This window comes from Exophiala bonariae, assembly GCF_035927105.1.
Source record: "Exophiala bonariae strain CCFEE 5792 chromosome Unknown scaffold_2, whole genome shotgun sequence".
Taxonomy (NCBI): domain Eukaryota; kingdom Fungi; phylum Ascomycota; class Eurotiomycetes; order Chaetothyriales; family Herpotrichiellaceae; genus Exophiala; species Exophiala bonariae.
Window position 1 is genome coordinate 902,489 of NW_027042477.1, and position 26,969 is coordinate 929,457.

Genomic DNA, 26,969 nt, shown 5'->3' on the forward strand with positions numbered 1-26,969 from the left:
CCTGGCGCTTTCCAGGGCGATTTGCACAGGCACCTCACTCTTTCGTTGATGGATTAGCTGTTTAGTCGGTGCACATCAATTCGTAGTCCCAGCAAGTTGAGTTTACAACCACTTGTGAACTTTGTAACCCACGTTCTTAGCGCAACCCTTCCCATACTTATCGATCGCTGTCGATTTAAGGCCCCATTGTGGTAACTCTGTAACTCAATTAAGCAACCATTCCACGAGGGTCGAAATCTTGCCCCTCTGCTATTGTATCACATAACAATTCTACTGCTACTCCGTCCACCAGGTTATTTAGACCTCGTCTCAGAACCGGGCATGCTACAAAACACTGCTCTTCTTAGGGTCCCAATTGACGACCAATGGAGGGGGCTGCCACAACCCTGGATTGCTCGCCGCCCACGCACTCATGAATTCGATGAGTTTGCCTTCACCCCCAGCAGCGGCCACAGCAGTGACCCCGTACGCACGACCGTAAGTATTCGGAGCGTACCCCAGCGGCACTACACATGCAGGATACCCTGCGCAAGCTGCTGTAGAGACTATTCTCCCATCTAGTGGACCAGCAACAACATCCACTCCTTGCTCGAGGAATATGGAGTCAAAAGTGGCCTTCCCTTCTCCGCGGATGTATGCCTTTGCCTTTTCATACTGGTCCTTAGAGTAACCTGGCTCAAGTGCATCTGTGAGTAATCCTTGAGGATTCGCTTGATCTAGATTTGGGAATAAGTTAGCGTGCAGTGCTGTAATGATTGATACCACAATCTTACCTTTCGGGAGCTCAAGATCTGGGTGATCATTATTGAACTGGATCAAATCCTGAAGTGTTTTGATGGAAGAATCTTGATAGAAATCGAAGAACTTCGCTAGAGCACCTGGAAACTCATAGTCCCAGATGGCTTCTAGGCCACACTTGCCTTCGAATTCCAAGTCGAACGTTTTTGCCACGTTGACATCGCGGACTACCTTCGCTCCGTCCTTCTCAATCTTATCGATTTGGGCGCGTAATTCTGATCGCTGACACATGCAAAATTATCCTCCAATTCCTCTCACAATCATTATAGTACATACCTGCTTTACGAGTAGATCCTCATCACGATTGCATACAAATGCACCAAGTTCCCAATCATCCGGATTTACGAATGCTACTCGTTGACCTTTCCAGCTGTCTGTCAGGGAAGTCGAAAAGTTGGTCTCCATCAAAATTCCCATGAGACTAGCAAGGTCTTCTGGGTCTTTCGCCATTGGACCTAGTGAATCCGAAAAAGGACCTGATGGAGATGTCCCGTCCGTTGGTATTACTCCAACTGTCGCCTTGAGAGCATACACTGATGCTCTCCCGGCGGGTTGCAGCACCGAACCATCGGTTTCAGTCCCCAGAGAGAGTGGAGAGAATCCCGCTGCGAGCCCCACAGCGTTGCCACTGGATGAACCGCATGGGGTCTGTAATGTTTGGTTAGTCAGAACGAGATAGCAATGAGGAAGCGCTTACAGAATGGCCGATGAATTTATCTCCTGCGCGTACACCTCCCTCTACGTATGGAGACTGTGTCTGTCCCCCAACTGCGGACCAACCGGTCGTGAGACAATAACCCTTGTGGCCCGCCCACTCCTATGAGACAAGTCAACATCATTTCAAAACGCACTCCCTTTTTCTAAGGATACTAACCGACAGATTGGCTTTCCCAATGATGATCAACCCAGCTTTCACCAGCCGATCGACCACAGGAGAATTCTTCTTGGTCTTGACACCTCTGAATGCAAAAGATCCTGATGTAGTGTCCATGCCGAGAGCAGAATCTGTTACAATGTTGTCCTTTACCAGGATCGGGATTCCATGTAGTGGTGATCTGACATTCCCCGCAGCACGCTCCCGGTCCAGTGCCTTTGCATTCTCAATCAAAAGGTCGATGGGAGCCACCGAGATAACAGCGTTCAGCTTCAAGCCCTTATGATTGTGACTCTCGATCTGCCTGAGATAGATATGGACCAGATCGACTGACGATACGGAGCCATTTGTCAGTAAATCTTGAAGCTCATGAGCGGTCGCAGTAAGGACATCAATTCTATCGAGCGACGAGTCGCTCGACAAATACTCCTGGATCATTCTGACGCGATCTACCGACTGATCTTCGACTATTGTCTCACCACCAGCCTTATCGGACGGACTAGATATGAGGCCCTGCGAAAGAGAGACCAACAGCTGGATCGTGATCAGTGAAGTGAAAACCAAGAGCCCGCGAGACAAGAGCTTCAACATTGCATATTGAACAGCCTAGAGAAATGGACGATGGTTTGGAAGCTCTATCTACCAGGTCAACCTCCTTGACTCATAGCCGCTGTGGGAGTCAGGCTCAATCCCAGGCTGAAGGCTGTGCTGGCCCCTGCGCTTCATCTTGTTAAAGCAGCAGCATCTGAGACTCGCATCTGGCCTGTGACGGGATCGAAGCAACAAGTCCGGTTGCCTTGCATGCGTCCAGGTTCGCATCTTGAGACCACCCGTCTCGTGTTGCGATGATTTTCTGCAGGTTAAAACTGACATCTAGAACAGAGGTTGATTGCTGTCGTGTAGCTGTAGTTGATCGGGTAGCTGCCTTCCCCCCGCTGTTCCCAATCACCCAATGATCGAAGGATAAAAGGTACAAGTGGAGCATCGGAAACCGGTGAGCACCCCCACGAGGCCTAACTTATCCCTCGAGGCCACCAAGAGCCGCGCCGGCCGTCTCGACCCGTCTTGGCCGTCTGAAAGTACATCACCTTGGGAGACGCCCGAAAGCAAACGGGCAACGTGTGACTTGTTGAGCCGCACGCATTTCCGAGCATGACATTGATCCCCCCTGTGATTACCGCTCTGTCATTCTTTGCGCCCCGTTTCTTTGTATAAAAGCACTATCACTGATATCCGGTGCCTCGAGGTAGTGCACTCTCGGCTAAATTCACGGACTTTTATCAGAATAGCATTTTCGGGCAATTGCCTATCATTGAGAGTTAATCTATTACTTGGTTTCGCTAACATGCATGTCTTCCCGCATTTCTCTTGATCAGAAGAGACTCCGAAATCAAAGTCGGGCACCGTTGAGTATCCAATGGACCAGGGAGGACGCCCAGTCAAACGACATAGCGATGAGCGTGGTTGATAGTAATATTTTCATTTGCCTGTGGAACACAGATCCAGGCTTGATTGGCCTCAAGTCAGGGACTTCTGAACTTCAAGGTACACGATAGCGCTGTAGGTTTGCTACGAGAGTACACGTTGATCACCAAGCCCAATGATTCACATCTCCATCTGCGTTTCCCCGGACGTTCCTTTTCCCGCCTTGTCCCACCACAGCTTTGCATTTCATGAACACTCGGGCAGAATAGCTAGTAGCCCCCCAAGCCAGACGAGCCCCAGGCGCAGTTCTTGGACCTCTGACAAACAAGTTCCGAGCCCTCTTCAGTGGGCGGGTAGAAAGTGACCCACTGGGTCCACGGCTGGGCAGCTTCAGTTTCTACAGGCCAGTCATGCCCGTCAATTTGATCGACTTGATCAAAGACCTGGAGCTGTCCAACCGTCGAGTTGTTGAGAATTTCAGGCATGTTTTTGAGAGTGAAGTCGGTGGTTGAATGATCGGATTTGGTCTTTAATGTGTTCGTAGACGGGGAATTGCCCTGTCAATGGCACTCGTTGAATCTGAGCAAGAATGAGGCTTAGAACTGAAGAAGAGCGCTTGAACTGGATTGAAAGAGAGGTAGGTGGGAACCCTAGCTGGGGAACGGTTTAAGTATGTGAGAAGGTCGATGAGAAAAGGAACCGACGTAATTCCGCGAGGGACTCTCTCGCTCTGGATGCATCGACGGCACGGCATTGCCCGATCATGGTTCTGTGTGTGCAACCCCTGGTCAAGCAATCCTGTTACGTGGCAATCAGTTGAGGTTGTGGCATCCCGCATGACCTTGTGAATGTAGATCGCGAAGGATATGTCACGACTTAAATAACTCTGGTTGGCGGCATCATATTCTCTGGCTTGGCACTGGCTCCTTCAACATTGACATTGAAGAATCAACATCAAAGGCTATCGGTGAGGATCAATTCGAATTTAGTGGCCCAATCTCCGGAGCAATTGCTCAAAGGACTAACCTGAAAGCCACCCACTTGCTCCTCCTAACTCATTCTGCGGGATCCCTGCCTTAGTATATTGACAGTTGCAACTTCGCAGCCTGATACTTCAGATGATGGGGAAAGTGGTCACAAGTATCACTTTCTTGAAAGACCTTCCATTGTATCGTTCGGAGAAGCCATATAATGTCCTCCTCGCTCAGCAAGACGACAAAAATGAAAATAGTCACCCGATCAGCAACTTGCAATTCGAAGACGTCGGGGGAATTGAAGTTCACAATCTCAGGGAAGCTGCCGACGATTTTTCTTTGGACAAGTCGGGGTTTCAATTACTTTCTTTCAAGAGCAACCATTTACCCGTCGACAGTCACGACCTGGTCGAAGCTTATCGTGCTGAGACGGAGACATATCTCTGTGATAGATTTGATGCCCTTAAGGTCATATGCTGGGAAATTCGCGTAATTCTCACGTCCACAAAGCCAAACCATGGGAGCTGATTGCAGGAGCTAGACACGGTACAATCGACCTGTCGACCGACCCGTCAATCTCGGCGATGCGCTGGCAGCTGAAATGCCTGCTGTTGGTGCTCATATCGATAATACTTTTAGGGGCGGACAGAATGTCGTGCTAGTCCATCTGACCGACGTGCAGAAAGCCGAGTATCTTAACAAAGGGTATAGATTCAGGCTCATCAAGTCAGTTCCACACTGCTCCCATCCGAATTCCAGTGTTGATACTTCCCATCCAACTCGAGCGGGTCTAATCGTTTTTCACAGCACCTGGAGGCCATTGGTGCCTGTCATTGAAGATTCCCCGCTGGCAGTCTGCGATTACAGATCCGTTCGCAAGGAGGATCTCATTGCCTGCGACCGAATTATCCCAACTCGTGTCGGTGAGATATACTACCTGAAACATAAAGAGCATCACCAGTGGTACGTCAGTCACTCAATCCAAGTGAAGATATCGCGTGTATTCCTGGTGCCCGCTGTGCTGATATCTGGTGCAACAGGTATTATGCCAAAGAAATGACCTGGAATGAAATGTTCATGATGGTCATGTTTGACAGCAAGGAAGGCGTGGCAAGATGTGGGTGGTTGCATTGAATTTCTCCATTCACGTCTTATGCAAGACGAACTGACTCGGTCGTGTGAGATCTAGACTGCCCACATGTTCCATTCACGGACCCTGCAGCAAGGGTGGATGCACCCCCTCGTCGCAGCATAGAGGCTAGAAGTATTGTTATTAGCAAGATTTAGCACATGCCAGGAGGTGCAAGATTGGTTTCATCCGTGTTATGAAAGAGGGATTGAAATGTTCAAAGGTCGGGCTGATTCACCGTGCTGATGTCGTGGTTGTCCATTTCAAGAGATCAAGAGATCAGATCAAATGCAGGATAATCAATTAATCCTTCTGGAAGCTCTTCGCAAGTCTAATCATTAATGCCTTACCTCTCAACTTGAGTTCTCGTGTAGCCAGTATCGAAATGGAGTTTGGAAATCGCTATAGACGTCCTCGTGCGAAACTGTCCATCACTGGGGGTTTCCGAGGCGGAAACGTGCGTTCCCAAGCGGCCATGACTTTAATCAAGATATGCTCTTGGCCAGCTTTCGCGATTGCGATCATACCAAATGGTCTCCCGTTCAGTTTCAGATACGAGAGTGGCATATGTGCCGAAGGATAACCTACCGTCAGATGATAAGAGTCAGCACGATAAGTGTTCAGTGTCGTATATCTGTCGGTATGAAGTTATCAAAATGGAATGCACTAACCGCTGCAGCAGGTATACATGTTGATCTCCGAATCCGCTGGACATAAAATGACGTCCAGGTTGTTGGCATCCAGCACACGGTCTATCCCCTCAGGACCAGATTTTAGGCGTAGGAAAGCCAGCAGCTCATCCCTGGAAGCCTTGGGTTTTGTATTTTCCTGAGCGCGAAGGAGGAGGATCTGCGAATCTTTACCTAAGTCTTTGATGAATGTTAGTCACAGTGAGTAGCACTGACTGGTCAAGGACAGAGAGCTTAGGGGTCTACCTGATGGCATTTCCCGGTCAGCGTGGTCCAGATTGAATTGAATAAGTTCTTTCAAGGACCGGACTTGAGAATCTTCAAGAGATTCGAAATATGCATTAATTTGATCTCGAAAATCTGCCTCTACGCTAGTGTAAGAATTGCAGCTTGGACAGCGTGAAAAGGCTCTGGGTGTGGTATGGCTTACCCATGATGTGGAATGGCCCTTCGCCCTCCTCATTCTGTAGAGTAGCAGGGCTTTCCAGCTGTACCGTCGTAAACTTCCGAGCGGAGAAGGAGATTTTGTTGTTAGCAGCCTCGATCTCTTGTGTCTTCAAAATCGGTACATGTTAGAGGCGCAGGTGAAAACCCACGGAGGAATCGACTGCTTACAATTTGTTCCTGTGACACTTCATCGAGTGGTGCGAGGTATTGTGGCCATTTCCAGATCTTGGGCTCCAGTACCCCGACTTTCAAGTCGGACCATGTAGCGCCAAGATTGTCGCAGAAGCTGGAGTCGGATGGAATGAGGATGTCCAGAAGCGTCGCAATGTCACGGGTGCATTTGGCCATTGGTCCCACAGTGTCCATTGCATCGGTAGTTGGTATGACACCGGCGAGGGCGTTTGGCCTCTGCGTTGGCTTAACTGCGTAAAGTGCTGCGCGTGTGGAAGGCAACATGATTGAACCAATCGTTTCGGTTCCAAGCGCTAACGGACTGTAGCCGGCAGCAACCCCAACGGCAGAACCAGATGATGAGCCTCCAGGACCCTGTGGTGACTCTCAGTAAATGCGTCTTAGACATCTCAGGACATGACTGACGTTTTGGCTCGCGGAGCCATCCTCCGGCTTTACATCTTGGTCAGTGTATGGTGATTGACCTTGGCCAGCAACACCCGACCAAGCACACGGTAGTGTAGGAGCCCTGTAGAAAGTAAAGAAAGGATCGATGTAATTGGGATGTTTGGCTCGAACCTGTACATAGCAAACTCCTAAGTCGAAATAAGCAAATCAAATACCTTCGGTCCACATCATGGCTTACTGAGAGAGAGGCCTTGCCTAGTATGATGAGACCTTTAGCAAGCAGCTTCACTATAGTCAGCATCTGAGGTTTCTTGAAACAAGGAATTCCTCACTTGATCAACTATCATTGCATTTGACTTTGGTCTAGCACCAACCAGTGCTAGACTTCCGGCCGTTGTACCTAAATTCGGATGCAGGGTGTTGATGTTGTCCTACGACCATTAGTATGCACACGCGCACTCGAAGCACTAATCGTGACCTTGATCAAGATGGGAATGCCATGAAGCGGTCCTCTAACACGACCACTTTTTCTCTCCTCGTCGAGCCGTACTGCCTGATCAATGGCATCATCTGCAAGCGCTATGACTGCTTTCAAGTATCCATCATAAATTTTGATCTGGCGAATACAAGAGTTCACTACATCAACACTTGTACATTCCTTCTTTGTGAGCAGTAGCTGCAATTCTGAAGCTGTTGCAGTTAGTACATTGAAGATCGGATCGCGTGACGGCTTGGAAGATGAAGAGCGACAGCAGTGGAAGCATGAAAATGTTCCCAGAGGTGACATCGAACCAAGGCGGTTGTTCGAGATGGAGCCTCTGATGTAGAATGCTGGAGTTGTACTCCTGGTCCCCCAGATGCGTCTCAAGTATCTTGTAGAAGGAAGATGGGTAGACTTCATGGAATGTTCATGGCCCAAATCGAATATCTGCAAGACGAAGATGAGGGGGGCTGGTGGTCTGGTAGTAGCCTGAAATCCTGATTGCGGGGCTGGGCTACATTAGTTATGTCCAGTTATTGATAGGTAGGCTTTTTCGATTGCTGAAATCATAGGAACAAACACCCCTTTGAATGATGTGCTCTATCTATATCCGCCACAGAGCCAGGTGTCGATGCTCATTAACTTCATCGCATTCAAGTTGTTATTCGATTTGCAATCAGACTCAGTTCGATTGTGCAATGTTTCAGATTAGCCCTGTTACATATTTGGACGGCAGATCGACTAGAAGTTCAGGAGTACCAACGGGCATCATGTAGAGAAAGTCTGGGTTGTTTGATCAAAGCCCGGTGCATGAGTATGGTTTTCTGTGACAGGAAGCGTTTGCCTTCAAACTCACCTCATATCGGCGCTCTTTGGGGGTGAGCGTCGGCTGCAAGTTTTTCCGTGAAACAGATGGTTTCGGCGGAATATAGATCCGGTGCAGTTGCTGGAGTGACGAGTGCCCCGCCAGTTCTAATCACAAGACTTGCCCTCTTCGTATGCTGTAGCCTGGACTGACGGTGAAGTTGAACACGAACACGAACAGGACTGGTGAGTGACTCTTTGTCCTACCACTATCGAGAAAATCGAAAAGTGTCATCCGACCAGGCTGCTAAATCGGCTGCCAACAAATATCCACCCCAAAAGATCATGCTCGCGCCGCACATGGCTTCTCTGGAGTGACTGCGTCAGTAATCAAACCTCACTTCTGCAATACTAGTTTCCAACATGGCTGAGATAAAGGCGCCGTCGATGCGCGTGCCTGGCTCGTTCACCCAGACCGACAATGATTGCTCCTTTCGTTGCGCCCCATTCAACTCGTCATTGTTTCTGCCGCCTACCAAAGAATGTCCTCCATCCACCTCACCCTTCACACGACATCCGCGTCCGCAAGCAACCCCAAATTCAGGTGGTTTGCTAACACAAACCCGCAAGCGAGCAAGAGTCGATCACAGAGACGATGACGCCCAAACACCTTCAAACAACCTTTTCGGCATCAGCAGAAACAATTTCTTTGACGAGCCTAGTCCTGCACCATTCGTCAGCACAGATTACCGCTTCGCAGGTGGCGTCGCAACCCCAGCCGATCTGAACGCTCAGAGAGCTGCCTATGAGCGCGAGTGTGAATATGAGAATGAATACAGACCAAATCGGTATGGCTCTCAGCAACCACCTTCACATCACCCCACTGGTTCATACTTTCCACAAACGCCCTCTATCCCACAAACCGGAGACAACCTGTCACAATCAGATAGGAATGGCTGGAGAAAGTCTGTTTGGGCACTCACCGGAACTGTAGCTGGCAAGGTCTTCAACTTCTGCTGGCAAGGCGCTACGTCCTTCAAAGGTTTTTATGCCGGTGGTGGTAATGGATACAATTTTGATGTTGGTACACCCGCTGTGACATCTAAGGAATGGACGGAGGTCAATCCTCAAGAAGATGTTTTCCACCATGATTATGATGTGCCAAGACGTCGCCGAGAGAGAGATTCAACACCCGTGCCTGGCGAGTTTCCATCTGAACAGCCGGAGTTCGTCGAAGATTACACGTCGCAGCCTTGGAAATACAGCAACAACAATGATGACACCCCAACAGCTCGTCCAGGTATTCCACCAGCACGAAATAGCTGGGTTGTAGTGAATGGTCCATCAACAGAGTCAAGAGACACAAGCCCTGTACGTAAGAAGTCACGGGCAAGTGTGGCACCTTTATCAGCTTCCGCACGATCCTCTCCTCGAAATTTAAACAGCAATAGCTCTCTCATAGCTCGCCCTCGTCTTTCCTCAAGATCATCAGGAAACAAATCCTCAGCGTCGGTTGCTTCCCCTCGTGCATCTTTGGCTACTGGTGAAAATGGTCATGGTCACACAAAGTCACGCGCGCCTCTATCAACATCAGCTAGCCTGGTCGATGGTACGACAAGACGGCAAAGTAATAGAGCATCTTTGGCATCACCCCGTCGGCAATCTTCTAATTCAGTATCTGTACCCGTGGTAGGCGCTCAACCGTCACCTGAAGTTCGCAAATTTGAACAAAAGATGCGCCGCAAGGAAGCCAAGGAAGATGAAAGTATGAGACGTCTTAACGAACGGTTAAAAGCAATGATCACAGAAGGAAAGCAGGCCTTGGGAAGTAAAATTGAGATTGTGGACGACGGTGGTGTGGATGAAGAGATCGATTATGATGAAGGCTTCGTGGACGGAGAGGAAGCATGGGAGAGGGAATATGTTCGACCAATGGTCTGGTCTTGATCTATCTCCAGAGACACACAGCCTTGTGAAGTGTGGACTACCAGACCTGGGGACCATGCAGAGCCAACTAGGAGAAGGACATAACGAGAGCGATATGTCGCATATACCAGTATTCAAACATGGCAAGCTAGGAGCTTATTCACCACCACCTGCACACAGACAGGTCAATCGACAGCTCCCAAGCGGCGCGAGACGATATTCAGCACATGCTCATTACTTCTTGGATCGTGAGATATGTCTCGACGACATGGCTTCGATTTTCAGCTGGAACCGAGATGATCGGCCAAGTCGAAAGGCCTTCTTTGTAAGTGATACCCCCCAACTTCAAGTTGATGATAAGGCTTCGTCTTTTCTACTATTCTATGTCTGTATTCTCCAATGAAGTTTATACCACAAACATATACATACTTCCTGCCTCATGACTTTCCTAACGTTTCCTTCACATCATTCTCCACAACATGATCCTTGGTCTCAGTCGCCTCCGCCTGTACCTTATGATCCACCCAATCCACATCTTTTCCCTCGACATAGCCATCAGGCGTGCCAACGTAGCCCTCCTCGTCAACAGACACTCCTTCAGGGACGAACTTCCTCAGCACACTATTCACCCAACCCTCCGGAATTCCCAGCGCAACACTCTCCGCAATCGCACGATTCATCCTTCCTACATACTCATGCTTGATCGACCCAGGTCTCGTCCGGAACTCATCAACATACACCAACGCTCGTATCGTAGTCTGCAGCTCCGTCGCCGATTCCCCTGCCGCCTCAACACCATATTCCTTCGGATTCCTCGACCACTTGGTCACCGTCATCGGCAAGTAATGCTTATTATAGTCCCAGCCACCCTGGAGATATGGCTTCCACACCTGACTCGCCGGGTCGGGATTAACTTGGACGTTTGAATTCCGCTCATCATTGTGACCCTCGTAGAGATCCAGCCGCGCCTCGTCCTCGGGACTCATGTTGTACACGACGCCCCAGACGGTGTTGGCGTCCGAGGCGGCGTCCGAGGGCGGCAGCGAGACAACATTGGCGTAGCCCCGCTCGCAGATGATCCAGGCGTGCGAGTCGAGTCGCGCAATCGCTACCGGCACGCTCGAGCTCGGTGTGTGGTTCAGTCGCAAGGACATCTGGTATGCTGAGAGGTTCGAGCCAAAGGCGAAGTAGAATGTGCCCGTTTTCGAGGTCGTGAGATTCGGGTGGACGATGACTTGCTCTGCCATGTTTGGGCTGGAGGGTATTGAGAGAGTGGTGTACTTAGTATTTAGCGCTGGAACTGATATCTAGAAGTCTTTGGTCCAGATCTTTGGCCTCCCGCTACCTCTATACTCCACAGGGGATCTCTCTGGGACCTTCTCCGTTGTTCTTGCTCTACAGACTGAATATATATTCGAGTATCGAGCCTCCCAATGACGTAGGTGAAATTTGTGGAAGCCCTACAGTGTACCTTGAGGATCGTACTAAATGATGTTGTTGGCACAAGCCATTCTAGGAAACTACCAAGGACTCTGGTGAAGAGCCACAGGACATTGCGTCAACCTCCTCCTGGGAAGTGGAGAAATCCGTACAACGGATTTCGTGATTGACGGTTGAGGGCCAGGGTTCACAGCCTTACTAGTGGTCACACGTGATGATGAGCTCGGGCAAGGCTGTGCTCCTGTGGGTCATTAGGTAATCATCTTTGTGCTCTTCGCTGCTTACTTAAGCATTTTTTCGCATTCATGGTAGTTGACGACATGGGGTTTTGGAGCCAAAAGAGCTTACGCAGGAAGGAAAGCTTCACATCGAACTGGAGCTAAGCCCACGACATACTTATGATTTTCCTGGGAAAGGGGAAAAGCACTAAGTATAAGTAAGGGCCCAGCTAGAGACGTCAGGCATCGGCACGAAAAGCGTGGGCGCATATTAGCCTTGGTTTCACCACAGCTACACATAAATTGGCAACGACAGCTAGCTTTTCTTCTCCCTTCTTTTGTGACAAGGGTATTGCAGACACCGGGACTACTAGTACTTATTATGCATGACACACCAAATACTAGTCTCGAAAATCCGAAGTCCGAGGCCATATCGCAGTTCAAGTCATTTAATTCAATGCCACCAATAAATCTGCCTGCCAACCTCAAATTTGGACCCTTTCGGGTCTCGAAGCAAGTCTTCCATCTCTCCAAAACACAACTGTCGTACGGGCTAGTCAACCTAAAACCCCTACTACCAGGGCACGTCCTGATCTGCCCCGTTCGGTCAGTACCCCGGCTATCGCAACTGTCAGCAAATGAAACTGCCGACCTGTTCAACACGGTGCGGGTCGTCTCCAGGACAATAGAGCGCGTCTACCGCGCCACAGCTCTAAATGTCGCAGTGCAAGATGGAGTTGACGCGGGCCAGTCGGTCCCGCATGTACACGTCCACGTGATCCCGAGGCAGGCGGGTGATCTGGACGATAGGGGTGGTGGGGATCAGATATACGAGATGATGGATGGCGAGGAAGGGGATTTGGGCAAGGCGTTCTGGGAAATGCAAAGGGCGAGACAGGCGAGGGGTGAGGAGAGGAGAGACTTTGCTGGTGGTCCTGACAGTGATAGGAAACCAAGGACTGAGCAGGAGATGAGTGACGAAGCTGAGTGGTTGAGGGGCGAGATGGAGAAGGATGCTGATGAGGGAGACGAGAAGGGTTTGGGAAATTGACCGTCGGCGCGATCTCTGTCATATTAGGCTATGTGAAGACGGCTGGTACCGCGTCAGGATAGACACAGCAGAGTCTCTCAACTGTAACCTCAAGTCTGCTGAACTCTGGACTAAAGGGCAAACGAATATCGAAGGCTACAGGAATCTCAGGTAAATATTAGAAAGGAAATTGAGTTTTCTCATTAAAAGAGACTGGGTATCATTTCTAAACGTCAACATTTCCACCAGGTGTCATCCGGTCGTCGATTCAAAAGGTGATCTTGAACATCTCGCTATCTCCATCACCTGGCATGACCATTTGCTTCGGCGGCCACCCCATTGCTGTAGTATTGATCCTGTTGATTCTTGATATGGTCGCTGTTCGTCGGATCTCTCGGCTCGGCACCTTTCTGCTTCCATAGTTCTTCTCTCTCATCCAATATTTCCTTTGCCCATGCCATCATTTCATCCAGCACGATCCTTCCGGCAACCCAGCTGAACTCGCTCAGGTCCACCTTGCAGTCATGGGCCCGCTCATATTCCACCATCTGCAGGATCAACTCAATCTTGTCGACGTCATGTACGAATTTGGATTCCGTCGTCTCACTGTCTTCGTACTCCTGCCATATTGCGCGGATCTCCTGGCCATTGATGCCGCCATGAACCCTGCCTAGCAATGAATTGGCCACCCAGTCCATCGTGTCTGCCTCACGTCTGCTTTTCTCTGCTTTCGGGACACCATCAACAGGCGTCAAGTCGCCGACGAGACCTTCTGCCATGTCGTGAATCAAGGCCATCTTTGTGCATCGTGGAATATTCAACCTAGATGATAGCGCGGGCGGTGCGAGCATTGTGATGAGAGACATGCGATACATATGGTCTGCTATGGATTCGCCTTTGTCGATGCCGAAACGACGCCATCCCTCGCGCTTCTCAATCTTGAGACGTTCGAGGTAGTGGAAGAAACCGATAGGCGAGGAAGAATTTTCGAGTGGCGGATTGGGGAGATCTCTGAGGACCGCAGCTACACTCCATGGATTGGGCTTGGGGAGCTGAGAGGTATGTGAGCGTAAATCTCCAGATTCAACTGGATGAAGAGTCAGTGCCTGAGTACATTTTCCTTTGGCTAAATGGACATACCTTGAGGAGTGTTGGAGGCCATCGTGGGTTGTTGATGTTTGGTGAATAAGCGGGGTTGTCGGGATGGGAAACTTTGAAGGAAAGAAAAGTGCAGGCTTGAAGAGGAGCAAGTAAGAACAATTTCAGAAGCGAAGCGCTCAACTTATGTGCAACTGGCAGAAGAAATCTAGCGTGTATAGACCGCAGCGCAGCAACTTGATTGTGGACAAAGAACGCGGGAGAGGGGAGCAAACACTGGAAAAAGAATCAGTTGCGGGAGTCATTTTGTTTACTTGGTGACGTACCGGGCCGATCGGTTGGCGCCAACGCCAACGTGAATGTGGACGCCGCTTATCTTTCAGGAACACAAACTTACCGATTGGTCCTTGATCTACATACTAGAAAGTGATTGTGATGGCATTACAATCAACATAAATCGTCAAGCAGTCAGGAGAACTGCAAGTCACAAACATGGACAAGCAGTGGAAACCAAGGAGCAGCATCGCCGTCTTTGTCTCAGCCCTACACCTTTTAGACCTCGACAATCTCAAGGACTGGCCATCATTCACCATCTCAACATTCCAAAGCAAATCGACAAGTCAAACCCTACAGGCAAAAATCAAAGCGACAGAATGGGCCCTTTACCATCTGTTTCAGATCTATTCTCCCGACTCAACCCGTCAGGTCTTGAACCCAAATTTCCCACCCAAAACACCCATTCAGTCTCTCAACCTCCGGGCAGGCCTCTTCAAGCTTCTGACCGAGCTTAAGAAGAATGCGCTATTACCCAGGGAGACGATTCTTCGGAAGACTATGCTTGACGAGTGCAAAGGCGACAAGTATGAGGACCTATTGGCAGCTTTTGCCATGCTGGTCTTGAGAAAGGTCCTTCTTGAGAGGAAGGGAACAGCCGTGGCCACCAGCAGCTCAGCAAAACCTGAAAATGTTGTACCTTTGATTATCGCCCATCATGTGTCTCTGCAGAGCAAACTCAGACAGCGAGAAACGATGCGTGGAGAAGCTCGAGATCATGCGAATTCTTTAGAGGCTAAGAGGATGGACCTGGCATCGAGACTTCAAGCTCTATCTGCGCCTGAAGAGCTCGATGATAGAAAGTCTAGTCAGGCGGATGATAACGTCTTACGAGAGAAAGTGGTCGACACATTCGCAGCCCACCCACAATGGGCGAAATTTTTGTTCGATGGGGATGTTCATGAAGCATCTACACCAGTCGGCTCAAGCGGAACCTCACCGTTCCAACAAGAGAATCAGCCTATGTCGCACCTAAGATCGTTACTATCACAGCAAAAGACCCGCATCCAGCACCTTGAAGATTTACAAGCATCGCTTCTATCCGATGACCCTGGCCAACCAACGGTAATACCATTCGACCATCCGAAGCAGGTTCAGCGTGGAAATTTCCCTGCAAACGCAGCTTCAATATTACGTTTCGACAAACACAAAGCAATCAATCTCAACAGCACTCCCGTATGATACCGAATTGCGGTGGACCATTAAATGTTGGATGCAACCATTTTCATGAGTCTTTGGCGTGTAAAATGGCTCGGCGAAAGGAACAACAAAACGCCGACCTCACCACTTAACGCGTCGCGTTCGGATTATCGCGTCAGCCACTAGTTACCGAACTTCTTGTCCTAGACAACCACATCTTACTACAGGATAGTCCAGATTCAGACTGTTTTGCGGTTTTCTGCGCAGATTAGTTTGAATACATCAGTATGCAGCTCTCTAAGCATGGAAAACTTCACTGCACCCAGTTCTGGTGGCAAGACCCTGCGCCCTTGCCTCGCGGAACTGCTTCGCACGTGCGTATACCCACCGAGGCTGCTCCTCAAGGTCGAGCACGTTTTTCGACCAGCAGAATCCGACCGTAATGGCAGGAGTACCATGCCGACAAGTAACCAAACTCAACCGAGTGGTGATCATGATAACCTTGATGTTGAGCTTCGACAGTCAACTCCGCAATCATTGAGGCTTGCACTGTCGGATGGGCAGCTACAGATCCAAGCTGTACTTGCCACGAAATTACACACCAAAGAATTGCTGGAACTGCGAAAGGGAGACCTGCTTGAATTGAAGAAATTCCAGGTTAGGAGGGCGCCGAGAGTGAATGGCAACGGGAAGGTGGTCTATCTTGGCGTGGACGCCTGTGAATGGGTTGGATCTGTCACTCAGGAAGCTGACGAAGACCTTGGAGGCGGCTTCATTCCTGAGGTAGACTACGATCATCTATTGGAGAAGGATAGCTTCCCTTCCACCAGGACCTTTTTAGGCAGGACAGCCGAGACCACACGAGGAAGGAACGAAGGCGAGGCAATCCCAACCGCAAAACAGTCATCGGAGACCAGGATAGAAACCACAACACCGCTTCACAAGATGGATCGTAAACGGTCTCGTGACCCACCAATTCACCAAAGTAATCTCTCGAGTCGAAAGACCCTTTTCTCGGAGCAGCCTTCCTCGAGATCGAGGTCCACAACTCGTCCTACGGTCCGTTTCGCAACTCCTAATCCAGATTCGGACGACTCGTCTGACGACGACGATTTTGAGACCATCGTCACCTCCCCATCAACTATTCAGCGACGACGAGAAACCCTCCGCAATACCGGGCTGACCACACCAAGTAGAGTTGTGCCGGCTAGCACGCTTTCACACTATGCCGGCGCCAGCAACGATGAAGGACTTTTAGACGATAAGTTCACCAAGTCACAGAGCCCGACAACAGCTACAGCAACCGAGGCTCTCCACAGCGATGCGGAACTACCATCGAGCACCATACCACCTCAAGAGTACGATGATGCAGGCAATGCTTCGTCCTCGTTAGCGGCGACTACCAGCCCGCTCCGGATCACAACCCAACACCTACAACCTACCGCACGATCCCAGGTGCCCAACCCTTTACCCTCGAACGCACCCCTGCAAACACTCTCCACCCTCCTCCACTCCTCGGCCCTTCCAAGACGTAACTACGTATGTAGTGTCCTCGGGATCATAACTTGGACTTCGCCCTCCCTAATCCACAAGCCCAACAGCCCCTTCCCGCCTAAGCGACACATCAAGATTCACGACACAAGCATCTTGTCGCGGCGCGTCGGCGTTACCGTGGCAATCTTTGTCGACGCGAAGAATTTCATGCCGGAGATCGGCACCGTGGCCCTCTTCCGAGGCGTCACCATGCAGAAGTGGGAGGGAGAGCCGATTCTGAATGCGTATGCCAATCTGAAGGAGTGTGGTGAGGAGTGGTTCATTACGGCAGACGAGACGTTGAAGGCGATGGGTCACGATGTCATTGGGATGAAAAGATGGTGGGCTGAGTTGGCAGGGAGGAAGGCTCCTAGTTCAATGAAGTAATTCAAGAAATTTTGTCACGCTGAGTCTACCTATCAAGTCGTCATGGTGGGTACGTCTGTGGTAGGATAGAACCCCTTCTGCGTGGCTATGTTGTAAGCGTCTGGGGTGATCAATTGCTGTGTCACCCTGCCTCAAGAAGCCCAGAGCCTAGCTTCCGCCATTCAGGGCAAGTAAATCAAGAAACAGCTCTCAGCTGCCAATAGCATCACAATTCCATGCACCCGAGAACCCAGATTTCAAGTCTGCCAGTCTGCCAGCACGCACGGCCATTCTCGCCGAGAGTCTGTACAGGCTGACAGTACGCCACTCCTTTTGAGCCCCTGATGTGAAACTCGGTCGCGCAATGCATTGCATCCATCATCCATCCTTTGTGAGTGACATCTCCGGCTCCAAGCTCGATGAAGCTCATGTTCCAATTCATCTGAAGGGGAAAATTTTGCTCTGTTCATTTGCCGGTATCTGCTTATCCGTCTGATCTTGAGGATTATCAAACCACGAACTTCCGCTGTCCACGGCAGCACACTATGGTGATTCAGAAGTGCGCAATAAATCGAACATGGCGCTTGTCCGGATCCGGCTTTCAGATGACTGCAAGCGTGAAAGTTGTGGATGTGGTGTTGGAGAAGCCTGCCTCTGTTGAGGCTCGACAGGCTGGCTGTCGGTACGTGGTCGCTTCGCTGCAAAAAGGTTTGACCTCCACCGCGCAGGAACAAGCGAAGATGGAGGCTGAGCGTTTTGGCCCTCTGTCTCTGCTTCTGAATCGTCTGTCTCACCGTATGTAGGGTTAGGGCGTTTAGTCGGAGGGGCTGCCAGTGTCATGTGTTGCTGGTTCCTGGCTGGACTCTCCTCCGAGGCCTTTGGAGTCGCTGGAGGTGTCGCGAGATTGCTTTCCTTAGACTTCTCAATAATCGCAGCATCAGGCACACCCGCATTGATGATAAGATTGTCATAATTGTCGGGTACTTCGCCTCTGACCCAATATAGGCCTTCCACCAGTACAAGCTCCATATCTTGTAGTACTTTTCGATAAGCTGGATCTTTTGTCCATTTCGGCTCACCATTTCTGTTCAGCTTGTACAAAATTGGGTGATCTTTGGCACGTTGGAAATCCTGGGCTAGGATCATATGTCCCTTACGCTTCTGAACCCCACCAATTCCCGCTTGACGAAGAATACTCATGCAACTAGCTCTCCGAAGGAACTCGAGAGGAGTCCGTTCTTGTGCACCGTCTGCTCGGCACTCATGGATTGCTGTCAGCACTTTCGCCGAGTTCGAGGTTAGGCGATGTCCAATCTCTATCCACCACTTCTTATTGGTCCACGCACCGTAAGTCTTACCATTATACTTGGCTTCCCTGAATAATCTCTCCTCGTAGTATGGTTGGTTTTTGTCTACCACAGCAGTGAGTACAACAGCCTGTACCTGATTCTGTAATGGCTCGGCGATAGCTATTGAAGCGTCTGGAGTGGTCAGTTGCGATTGCGTAGTCTGAAGCGTTGGAGACTCTGTGAGTGAAGCATCTTTGGACTTGGACTGTTCCGCCTCCACACCCACAGAAGATTCGGGAGTCAAGTTCTTGACCGGATCATCATGAGAATTTGGAGGAGTATAGACTTGTGTCATCGTCGAGTCCTTGACTGAGACAACTGCTTCGGCCTTCGCCTTGTCGCTTTCAAGCGAGTCGAGTTTTCCCTTCGTGGTAGATCTCTCGACCTCATCGTCCATACTACCAGCTGTAACAGTTTCATCCGCGATATAATCTTTGATGTCATGAAAGATTTGAATTTTGATACTCGCCGCGTTAGTCTTGGCGGGTTCGGCTGTTTCCTGTTCGTTCTTGATAGATTGTGATTCATCATCAGATGTGAGGTCGATGATATCACATCCTGCAGGGAGTCTTGAAACCGCGACCACACCAGGAGTGCCGTCTCCATCATGTAGTCGCTGGCTTTCAGAGCAAATGTGAGCATCATTGGTGGAACTTGATATTTCTTTCTCTATTTCGAGATCGCGAATGTCCAGGTCGACCTCTTCTCGCCGAAGACCGACCCGTTCTCGCCGGAGACGTACTAATTTCTGTTCATATATTAGCGCTTGTAGGGCTTGTGGTGTAGCCATGACGGGCTTTTTGATGAGTAAGTTCGATTCAAATCTTGGCGGTATTCCACAATAAAGACTGCCCAGAAAGTCGTCGTCGATGAGGTAAGATTCCCTTGATGACGAACTCAGGATGATGGATGGGTTTGGACCCAGAAGAAATAAAGTCGTGAAAAGCGTAGACGAGAGTCACCTCACAGATCACATCATGGGTGATTAAATGGTGAGAAAGGGAAAGGAAAGTGGGACCAAAAGTGAACTCAAAAAGCGAGACAGTGTGCTTCTTGTGACGATATGCTGGTGTTCCCAATGAGCATCGACGAACCTGATCAGGATAAGACAGTAGAACAGTTGAAGGATATCATGAAAGCCGACGCAGATGACCTAAAGGGATAGGTGATATTGACCAAGGCTGGCGTCACAGGCTACAAAGGGAAAACTCACTAAATCGGGTGGTGATAACAAGTGGTGTTCACATTTTCAGACCCTGAGCCAGAGATGCGATATATAAATCCCTGGCAGCACCTTCACTGGGTTCTCAACTGGTAGAGTGCAGTTGCGCTAGTAATGAGATTTCTAAAGCTCACCATACCTAGCATGAGAAAGAGGATATCTTGAAATGTCACTGTCGATCCTTCCTGTCGTTCCATAAAAGGCTACTAAGTACCTTGAAAACACTCGGTGCAGAGGTATTGCCAAAGTCTCACGTCACCTAGGCACTTAGATCCACATCTCATCAAGGATATTCACATTGAGTAGGCGGGTGAGGCCCGCCAAGCTTGCCATGCACATATTATGGATACAAACAAGCAGGTAAATTTTATAAGTAAAGTCGTAAGAGCAGGGACATTGGCATTGAAAGCCATCCATAGGGCTTTTACGGCACTTAGTTAGGGTAGCTAGACCAAATAAACAATATTCAGCTAGAAAGGCACGTATTTACTCAGCTTTATGAGACAAGGTACGAGGGAATGGAATCGTGAAGGGATTCCCTAGACTTTAGGGGTCCGGAGCCTTATGGATCTATGAAGCGACGGATGTTCCTTCTATGCAGCCGTTCAGGGGCGCAAATACACCACAGCAGCGATTTTCTTCTGCAGACCAGCAGCACATATAAGCGGTCTCCAAAAGCTAATAGCCTGTCATGGCGGCCTCCAGAATCTTACCGCAGAGTATGAGTGGGCGCTCGCTTGGAAAGTTTTCGAGCAGTGCAGTCAACATACAATATGAATTTTAGCTGATAAATTGTAGAGGCGTGTTAACATTACCAGGATACTTTCCTTCATTAAACTTGTTAACACCAGTATCTAGCAGGAGCTAATCTTCACCAACTAAAAGCCTGGCAAGTCTTGATTGTGGAGGATGGACCGCCGATCTTAAAAATCCAGCCGAGGGCATGGGCAACTGGCGGAACAACGATGTCCTGAAGTATTTGAACCCAACTACGCTCAACCCACTCCCAGAGATGTTGATGAACTTCTCATAGCCATGGAGTTGGGGCGTGGTTGGAGAATTTGGGTTTAATACGCATTGAACTTGCAGGCATTCCAGCCCTAGCATGAACTCAGGGGACACCTGGGGGTCCAGACAGGCAGGAGCTCCTGGATACGGGACTCTGGTGGTGCGAGCCTACAAACATGATGAAAGTGATGGTTTGTACAGTTCTTGACGAGGTTGCTTAGCCCCAAAGATACACGAGATTTGGTAATGAGGCAGGCAACCAGTGCGAACACGACACAGAAACGAAGTTTTGTAAGAAATGATATACAAATGAACACTGTCTGATCCTCCGGGCGGTGCAGGTCTCATGATTGCCAGCTGGACCCCTGATACGCGATCCATCCTCCAGCTCATGGTGCCTACCTCACGACCCGCTGGTCGTCTCGGTTGCGCCGATCGGGGTAAAGAACGAATCCTATGAGATGCGGATGGCGGCCATCCATTTTCCACAGCCACATAGTAGATACTAAATGCTTGAGATGATGTGTGAGGCGCTTTCCCCACTTCTAGCTCCCCTCATGACTCGTCCCATAAAGAGAAGGCTGTACTGGAAATTTTCCATAGACGAGCTTCCCAACACTCCGCTGTCCGAAGTCAGTATATTCCACCATCCATCTGTGACTTTAAATCTCCTTCATCAGTGCGTGTACGTGAAGAATGGATTCTCCCGATCCGTCCGATCGGCATAAGCAAGCTGCTTCCTTAATATCTCCTTCTCATCTTCAGTCATCGTCGCCAGTTTCTCACGGTTCTTCCTATTTAATCTATCATTCCGCCAGCGTAGTGCCAAACACACAAAGACCTGGAACGATAATGTTGCCATGATGGCGGCTTTGCCGCTGATGTAGCCCGGTGCCTCCTTGGCTTGAAAGGCTTCGGTGCCTGCGATATTGCCCGCGCAGTACAGGACCAGAGTAGCGGCGTTTACAGTGACTTTTTTTGTATGTCCTCCTAGATTTGAGGCGTTCCAGACGAGCAGTAACATGAATGCCTGGTTTTTGCGGGTGCACATTAGTTACGATGACGAGGTGGGAATTGCGTAGATGACTTACCGCGGTGAAAGAGTTGCAGAGGTAGAGGGCAAACAATAGTGCTCCTTTGTTTTTCGGCACACCCCCGGGGTCCAGACCGATCATCATCGCGAAGGCAGCAATGGTAGGGACGATACTAATAATCATTACCAGACTGCGGTCGTTCCATTTGTCGCTGAGATATCCTGTGATTATGATGGAGAATGCGCCAACAACACCACCAGGTATGTTCAGTATCAGCTACTCCCCGTTAGCACCTGATCCTCCCAAGAGAGCTGTACGTATCACTTACCGCTTGTTGCGGTGTGTAGCCAAAAGTCGTCAACAAGATACTTGAGAAGTTGGGGATCGAAGTCGGGACGCTCAGCATCAAAACGCTTATCATGACCAACCAGACGCCCGGGTCCTTGAATACCACACGTAATTGCTCGGTTTTGATTTTTGAATTCTGAGTTCCTGATTGATTATCTGCCACTCGTAACAATACGGCAACCTTCTCTGCATCTGTGAACCGCTTCGCTTTCACCGGAGAGTCCGGCAGGTATAGGAACACTACAGCCCCTGCAGCAACGGTGAACAGTCCAATTGTGAGAAGGAAGATTCTCCAGCTGGCGAAATTGTTGTTCTTGGAAAAAGATATTCCATATGAGACCAGTCCAGCAAATATCGAAGTCAGGCTAGAAGTCAAAGTCAGATTTGCGGAGAGCGTCATGGGTAAAGATGTTCACCTATTGCACACGTAGACATAAGATATTCTCCGTCCCTGCTCGGATTTCTTGTACCACATGGCCACAACCAAGACTAGGGTTGGGGTGACGCACGATTCAAACACACCAAGTATTGCGCGACACACCATTAGACTAGCGTACCCTCGGCAAGCCGCATGGACCGCTAGTACTGTGCCCCATAGCATAATGTTTGCCCCCAGGTACTTACCTAGTCGGGAGATACGTTGAGAGAGGTATTGTGTTGGGAACTCCGCAGCAAGATATCCAATGTAGAATATCATTGCGACGTTTGAATACTGCTGTCCTACCAGATGTGTGTCCTGTCTTAAGCCCATTACGGCCGTATATCCGATAGTGGTCTTGTCACTGCAAAATGGTCAGGTCAATAGGTAGAAATTATGTCAGGGGTCTGTTACAGAAATTGGAGGAAGTATGTCACAATCATACACGGAAGTATTGCCCAGTCGATCTTCCGCAATAATTGCTTTTGTGAGGTTTCATTTGCTAGAATGGCCAGTGCTTGGCGCGTTATTTCATGCGCCTCAGGGTGATCCTTGAGAAAGTGAAAAGCTTCATCGGCATCCTGTGGATCAATATTCAGAGTCGCAAGAGCATCTTCAAGTTGGACGACTGATCCTTGAAATTGTTTCTCTGCATCCTCAGATGCGGACGTAGCCACGACTGGATCGATTGCCATCCTTGTCAAGGAATGTTGTCGACTCTGAGCGTCTCAATCTGCGATGATATGAGGGGATGATACGATTCTGATAAGCCTTGAGGGAAATGCTTGTCGGAATCAAGAGTCAGGATATCATGGTTGTTATAAAACTGGTACCCGGCACCTAGGTCTAACCAACTGCCGTGATCGACAATGTGGATTATCACCAAGCCCAGGACAAGTATACTAGCCATACTGCTTTCAGTACACGATGCATGTCTCTGACTGGAGTCTCCGCACACATGTTCTCAGCTTCGGAAGGATCCCTTGCTTTCTGAGGAGATTTGGGGTTATTCTGTGGGGAGGCAGAAGAAGTCGGGGTAAATAATCCAGCGTGATTGGTAGCGAAATAGATACTAAGTTGGAGATGTAAGGGTTCAGATCAAGACGGCTGTGGACCCAGACGCCCATGTTTGCTCACTGGTCCAATTTGTGAGAAGAGACTGTTTGACCTGGCTGGTGCTTGGAGGACATTATGGCTCACATGGTTGTTTGACCGAGGCAAGAATCTTTCAACCCCAACACTGGTCCGCACCTTGTTCATACCTCTTCAAGTCTGCTTCAGGCGCTCAGAACGATGTGCTGAGTTTCAAGTCAACGGCGGCCCGGCCAATTATACTCGGGCTCCACAGGGATATTCTTCCGCAGATGGTTCCTATAAGAAGGAGGTATTCTGCCGGAGCTCGAACTCGAGAGTGTTGACTCCTCTGACTTGTGAGACTTGATGAGGTCTTCGATTGCACTTGCCCATTTTACCAGTTTGTCTTCTTGCCACGCGGAGTGCTGGAGCGTTAAGGGAACAGGCATGCCTTCAGGATCTAGGCCGATAGGAATAGAAAGGACTGGATAGCCCGCCTGTGCTGCAATTTGTATACCACCAGCTTTCACATCACAGAACAACAAAGCATCGAACAGTCGCTCTTCACGGTCCCACTGACGTTTTGCTGAAGACTTCTCGGTCGACCGATCCCGGAGAGCGGCATCGATGCCATTTTCGCGACATTGTCTTTGAATATGGTGCAAGGCTGCGTAGTATGTCTGGTCTTTGATACCTTTCGTCTCGACACATTTGCGAAATAATCGCTGTCCATCGGGCCATGCAGGGAGATCACCAGAGCCACCACCCTCTGATCCACGATTTTCGTCATTGAAGCGAACAATATCTTCAAGCGTTTTGATTGGAGTATTGCGCAGCTTGCCAAGATATTCGTTCATCAAATAGTATGTCTGCACCTTGCTGACGGTAATCTCTGAAATCTCCGGGCGAGTCTCACCATATAGTTCCCTAACGATTGCGGTATTTAGCAACACGAGGGCAAACCCAATCTGGGGGTATCGCAGAATCTTACCAGTCCCAAACTCCATCTGCCCTCAGCCTTTCCTCTGCACACGGCATGTCAACTGGGATAATCGTAGCGCCAGCAGCTTCCATCAGATGCAAGACTTTCTCCGCAACCTTTCGTTGAGGGGTAGGAGCCACTTCCCAGAATCGTTTCATTGGAAGGCCAAATCTTGCGCCTTTGAGAGCTGTCTGAGTTGCCAAACAATCATGGTAGCTTTCCGGTTGTCGTCGATCTGGCTGTTTTGAGAACTTATCTTCAGAGTCCTCCCCGGCCACAACGTCTAGAGCTCGGGCAGCATCTGCGACACATCGACCATAGACACCAACTGAGTCTTGGGTTTCCGAAATTGGGATGACACCCGTTCGTGAGGTGAGACCAACTGTTGGTTTAATGGCTACCACGCCATTAACCATGCCTGGACTGATAACGCTACAGTCGGTCTCAGTCCCAAATGCAAGGGGAACGATGTTTGCAGATACTGATACAGCGCTTCCAGAGCTGCTCCCGTCTGGAAAATATTAGCTAAAGCCATATGGGTCGGACTTGACCTACTCGGGGATCTGTTGAGAAAATATGGGTTGCGACACTGTCCTCCTCGGGCGGAATAACCTAATGAGTAAACGCTACCTCTCATCCCTGCCCATTCGTCAAGGTTGGTTTTCCCAAGGATGATGGCACCGGCCTTGCGAAGCAGCTTGACGATATGAGCATCCTTAGGAACAATGCAACCGAGGAGAGCCCATGATCCTGCTGTTGTCTGCATGTTATCCGCCGTTGCCATGTTCTACAAGGTTGACAAAGTTAGCCACATGAGTACGACAAATCTCCCCAATAGCTAGCATAACATCCACTTGGAATCCATGTGAAACCTCAAAGAATGGATTTTGCTGAAGCACTACCTCGATTCTTCTATAGGTCCATGGCGAGATGGTCTCCTGCCAAGACGGACACATGCAATCTCCACAGAAGAAGACCTACATCTTTGACCAGAAGTGGAACGCCATGCAATGGGCCTTTGACGCGGCCGTTAAGGCGCTCCTCATCCAGCATCCTCGCATGGTCGAGTGCATCTGGGTTCGTCTCAATGACACATTCAAGGTAAGGATTGATCTTTGTGACAAAGTTAGCCTGGAGAGTGTAACAAGTCTGCTCCTCACTTTCTGAATCCGGTTTAGACATAGCCGAGTGTATTCCCAAGAAGTGAGTGATCTGGATGAGAAGTGATGTTGAAGTTCATCAATCGTGATTTCGAAAAGATCAACGCCATGCAAAGTGGGAAGCCGGAAGATATCTGGGATATTGCCTTGGCTCTTTGCCTGCTGAGTGGGGATAACAATGAACTCCTCCTCCTCATCGCTGTTGCTATCGTCTGTGAAGAATTGCACACTTTCTTGAAGTTGGTCCATAGCTCTATCTGTAGCATCGATGTTATTCAGTCGTTTATGTGAATCTTGTCTAATCAGAGTGCAGAAGAGTATCACGATAAGTCGCAAGTTGGTTAGATAAAGTTATTTAGTAGTTAGATACCTGACGTGTATTTTCTTAGATTATTGGCTAGTGCCGAGGCGCTGTCCAGGCGACGGTCTAGCCCGAGGGCCCGAGGAACCCACCAGCCACCTCTAACAATATACCTAGCGTTATATTTCACTAACCAATTGCATATGATAAATACTCACTACCTAGGTACAAGGTACCTAGAATTAACTAAGTAGTCCAAGTATGAATACTAAGTACCACCTTGAGTCATTGCACATCACGTATCACCTAGTAGCTTGTAATTATATTGTCGACAGTAGTTCTCCCAGTAACCATGGTCATTTTCCTTCTGTGCGAACCCCACATCCTCGCCAATGAGGCGATCATCACAACAGTTTCGATGTCCCCGGTGTCATCCAATGATCCTTCCAACTCCATTGAAAAAGCTGCTAGCATGCATGATCTACCGCTGGCCTTCGATTTTATCGTGGCGCAGTTGTTGTCACCGTCCTCCATCTTTAACATGCCTCAACTAATTGGAGGTAAAAATGGGTCTCGGTGGAAGATATCTGTCTGCTGCCGAGACTTCCATACAGTGTTCGACACTCGGGGTTGAGACTCCAATGTGAAATCTGTATCGAATAACAGATTCCTGTTATTGTTAGTGAGACCGCCCAACATTGCGTGACGTCGGTGTCAGGTATAGAACACCCTCAAGTGGGATTAGAACTTTGCCCATAGTCCGAATGCCTTAGCCATAGCTTTCGTGGC

At 49.4% G+C, this 26,969-nt stretch overlaps 12 protein-coding genes across 12 annotated transcripts; 5 read left to right on the top strand and 7 right to left on the bottom strand.

The window, feature by feature from the left end:
- Positions 1–324: 324 nt before the first annotated feature.
- On the bottom strand, positions 325–2,263 carry LTR84_004842 (uncharacterized protein; the record flags this gene model as incomplete). Its single annotated transcript, XM_064848415.1, has 4 exons — positions 325–1,020; positions 1,075–1,446; positions 1,496–1,615; positions 1,673–2,263. The coding sequence occupies 4 exons, from the start codon at positions 2,261–2,263 to the stop codon at positions 325–327; spliced, it is 1,779 nt and encodes a 592-aa protein (XP_064711039.1).
- Positions 2,264–4,218: 1,955 nt separating this feature from the next.
- LTR84_004843 (uncharacterized protein) lies at positions 4,219–5,205 on the top strand (the record flags this gene model as incomplete). Its single annotated transcript, XM_064848416.1, has 4 exons — positions 4,219–4,560; positions 4,613–4,776; positions 4,879–5,034; positions 5,112–5,205. 4 exons carry the CDS (start codon positions 4,219–4,221, stop codon positions 5,203–5,205), a joined length of 756 nt encoding a protein of 251 aa, XP_064711040.1.
- A 397-nt stretch (positions 5,206–5,602) lies between these two features.
- LTR84_004844 (uncharacterized protein) lies at positions 5,603–7,216 on the bottom strand (the record flags this gene model as incomplete). The annotated part of the gene is made up of 7 exons (XM_064848417.1): positions 5,603–5,834; positions 5,889–6,069; positions 6,136–6,255; positions 6,320–6,443; positions 6,505–6,882; positions 6,934–7,086; positions 7,154–7,216. The coding sequence occupies 7 exons, from the start codon at positions 7,214–7,216 to the stop codon at positions 5,603–5,605; spliced, it is 1,251 nt and encodes a 416-aa protein (XP_064711041.1).
- Positions 7,217–8,623: 1,407 nt separating this feature from the next.
- LTR84_004845 (uncharacterized protein) lies at positions 8,624–10,147 on the top strand (the record flags this gene model as incomplete). Its single annotated transcript, XM_064848418.1, has 1 exon — positions 8,624–10,147. One exon carries the CDS (start codon positions 8,624–8,626, stop codon positions 10,145–10,147), a length of 1,524 nt encoding a protein of 507 aa, XP_064711042.1.
- Positions 10,148–10,563: 416 nt separating this feature from the next.
- LTR84_004846 (uncharacterized protein) lies at positions 10,564–11,373 on the bottom strand (the record flags this gene model as incomplete). The annotated part of the gene is made up of 1 exon (XM_064848419.1): positions 10,564–11,373. One exon carries the CDS (start codon positions 11,371–11,373, stop codon positions 10,564–10,566), a length of 810 nt encoding a protein of 269 aa, XP_064711043.1.
- An 868-nt stretch (positions 11,374–12,241) lies between these two features.
- LTR84_004847 (uncharacterized protein) lies at positions 12,242–12,835 on the top strand (the record flags this gene model as incomplete). Its single annotated transcript, XM_064848420.1, has 1 exon — positions 12,242–12,835. The coding sequence occupies one exon, from the start codon at positions 12,242–12,244 to the stop codon at positions 12,833–12,835; it is 594 nt and encodes a 197-aa protein (XP_064711044.1).
- Positions 12,836–13,116: 281 nt separating this feature from the next.
- Positions 13,117–13,976, bottom strand: LTR84_004848 (uncharacterized protein; the record flags this gene model as incomplete). Its single annotated transcript, XM_064848421.1, has 2 exons — positions 13,117–13,901; positions 13,955–13,976. The coding sequence occupies 2 exons, from the start codon at positions 13,974–13,976 to the stop codon at positions 13,117–13,119; spliced, it is 807 nt and encodes a 268-aa protein (XP_064711045.1).
- Positions 13,977–14,404: 428 nt separating this feature from the next.
- LTR84_004849 (uncharacterized protein) lies at positions 14,405–15,427 on the top strand (the record flags this gene model as incomplete). Its single annotated transcript, XM_064848422.1, has 1 exon — positions 14,405–15,427. The coding sequence occupies one exon, from the start codon at positions 14,405–14,407 to the stop codon at positions 15,425–15,427; it is 1,023 nt and encodes a 340-aa protein (XP_064711046.1).
- Positions 15,428–15,688: 261 nt separating this feature from the next.
- LTR84_004850 (uncharacterized protein) lies at positions 15,689–17,305 on the top strand (the record flags this gene model as incomplete). Its single annotated transcript, XM_064848423.1, has 1 exon — positions 15,689–17,305. The coding sequence occupies one exon, from the start codon at positions 15,689–15,691 to the stop codon at positions 17,303–17,305; it is 1,617 nt and encodes a 538-aa protein (XP_064711047.1).
- A 522-nt stretch (positions 17,306–17,827) lies between these two features.
- Positions 17,828–19,423, bottom strand: LTR84_004851 (uncharacterized protein; the record flags this gene model as incomplete). The annotated part of the gene is made up of 1 exon (XM_064848424.1): positions 17,828–19,423. One exon carries the CDS (start codon positions 19,421–19,423, stop codon positions 17,828–17,830), a length of 1,596 nt encoding a protein of 531 aa, XP_064711048.1.
- A 2,116-nt stretch (positions 19,424–21,539) lies between these two features.
- LTR84_004852 (uncharacterized protein) lies at positions 21,540–23,358 on the bottom strand (the record flags this gene model as incomplete). Its single annotated transcript, XM_064848425.1, has 6 exons — positions 21,540–21,893; positions 21,955–22,173; positions 22,226–22,610; positions 22,662–22,734; positions 22,870–23,027; positions 23,078–23,358. The coding sequence occupies 6 exons, from the start codon at positions 23,356–23,358 to the stop codon at positions 21,540–21,542; spliced, it is 1,470 nt and encodes a 489-aa protein (XP_064711049.1).
- A 615-nt stretch (positions 23,359–23,973) lies between these two features.
- Positions 23,974–26,128, bottom strand: LTR84_004853 (uncharacterized protein; the record flags this gene model as incomplete). The annotated part of the gene is made up of 5 exons (XM_064848426.1): positions 23,974–24,664; positions 24,729–25,230; positions 25,275–25,506; positions 25,701–25,832; positions 25,880–26,128. The coding sequence occupies 5 exons, from the start codon at positions 26,126–26,128 to the stop codon at positions 23,974–23,976; spliced, it is 1,806 nt and encodes a 601-aa protein (XP_064711050.1).
- Positions 26,129–26,969: the final 841 nt, after the last annotated feature.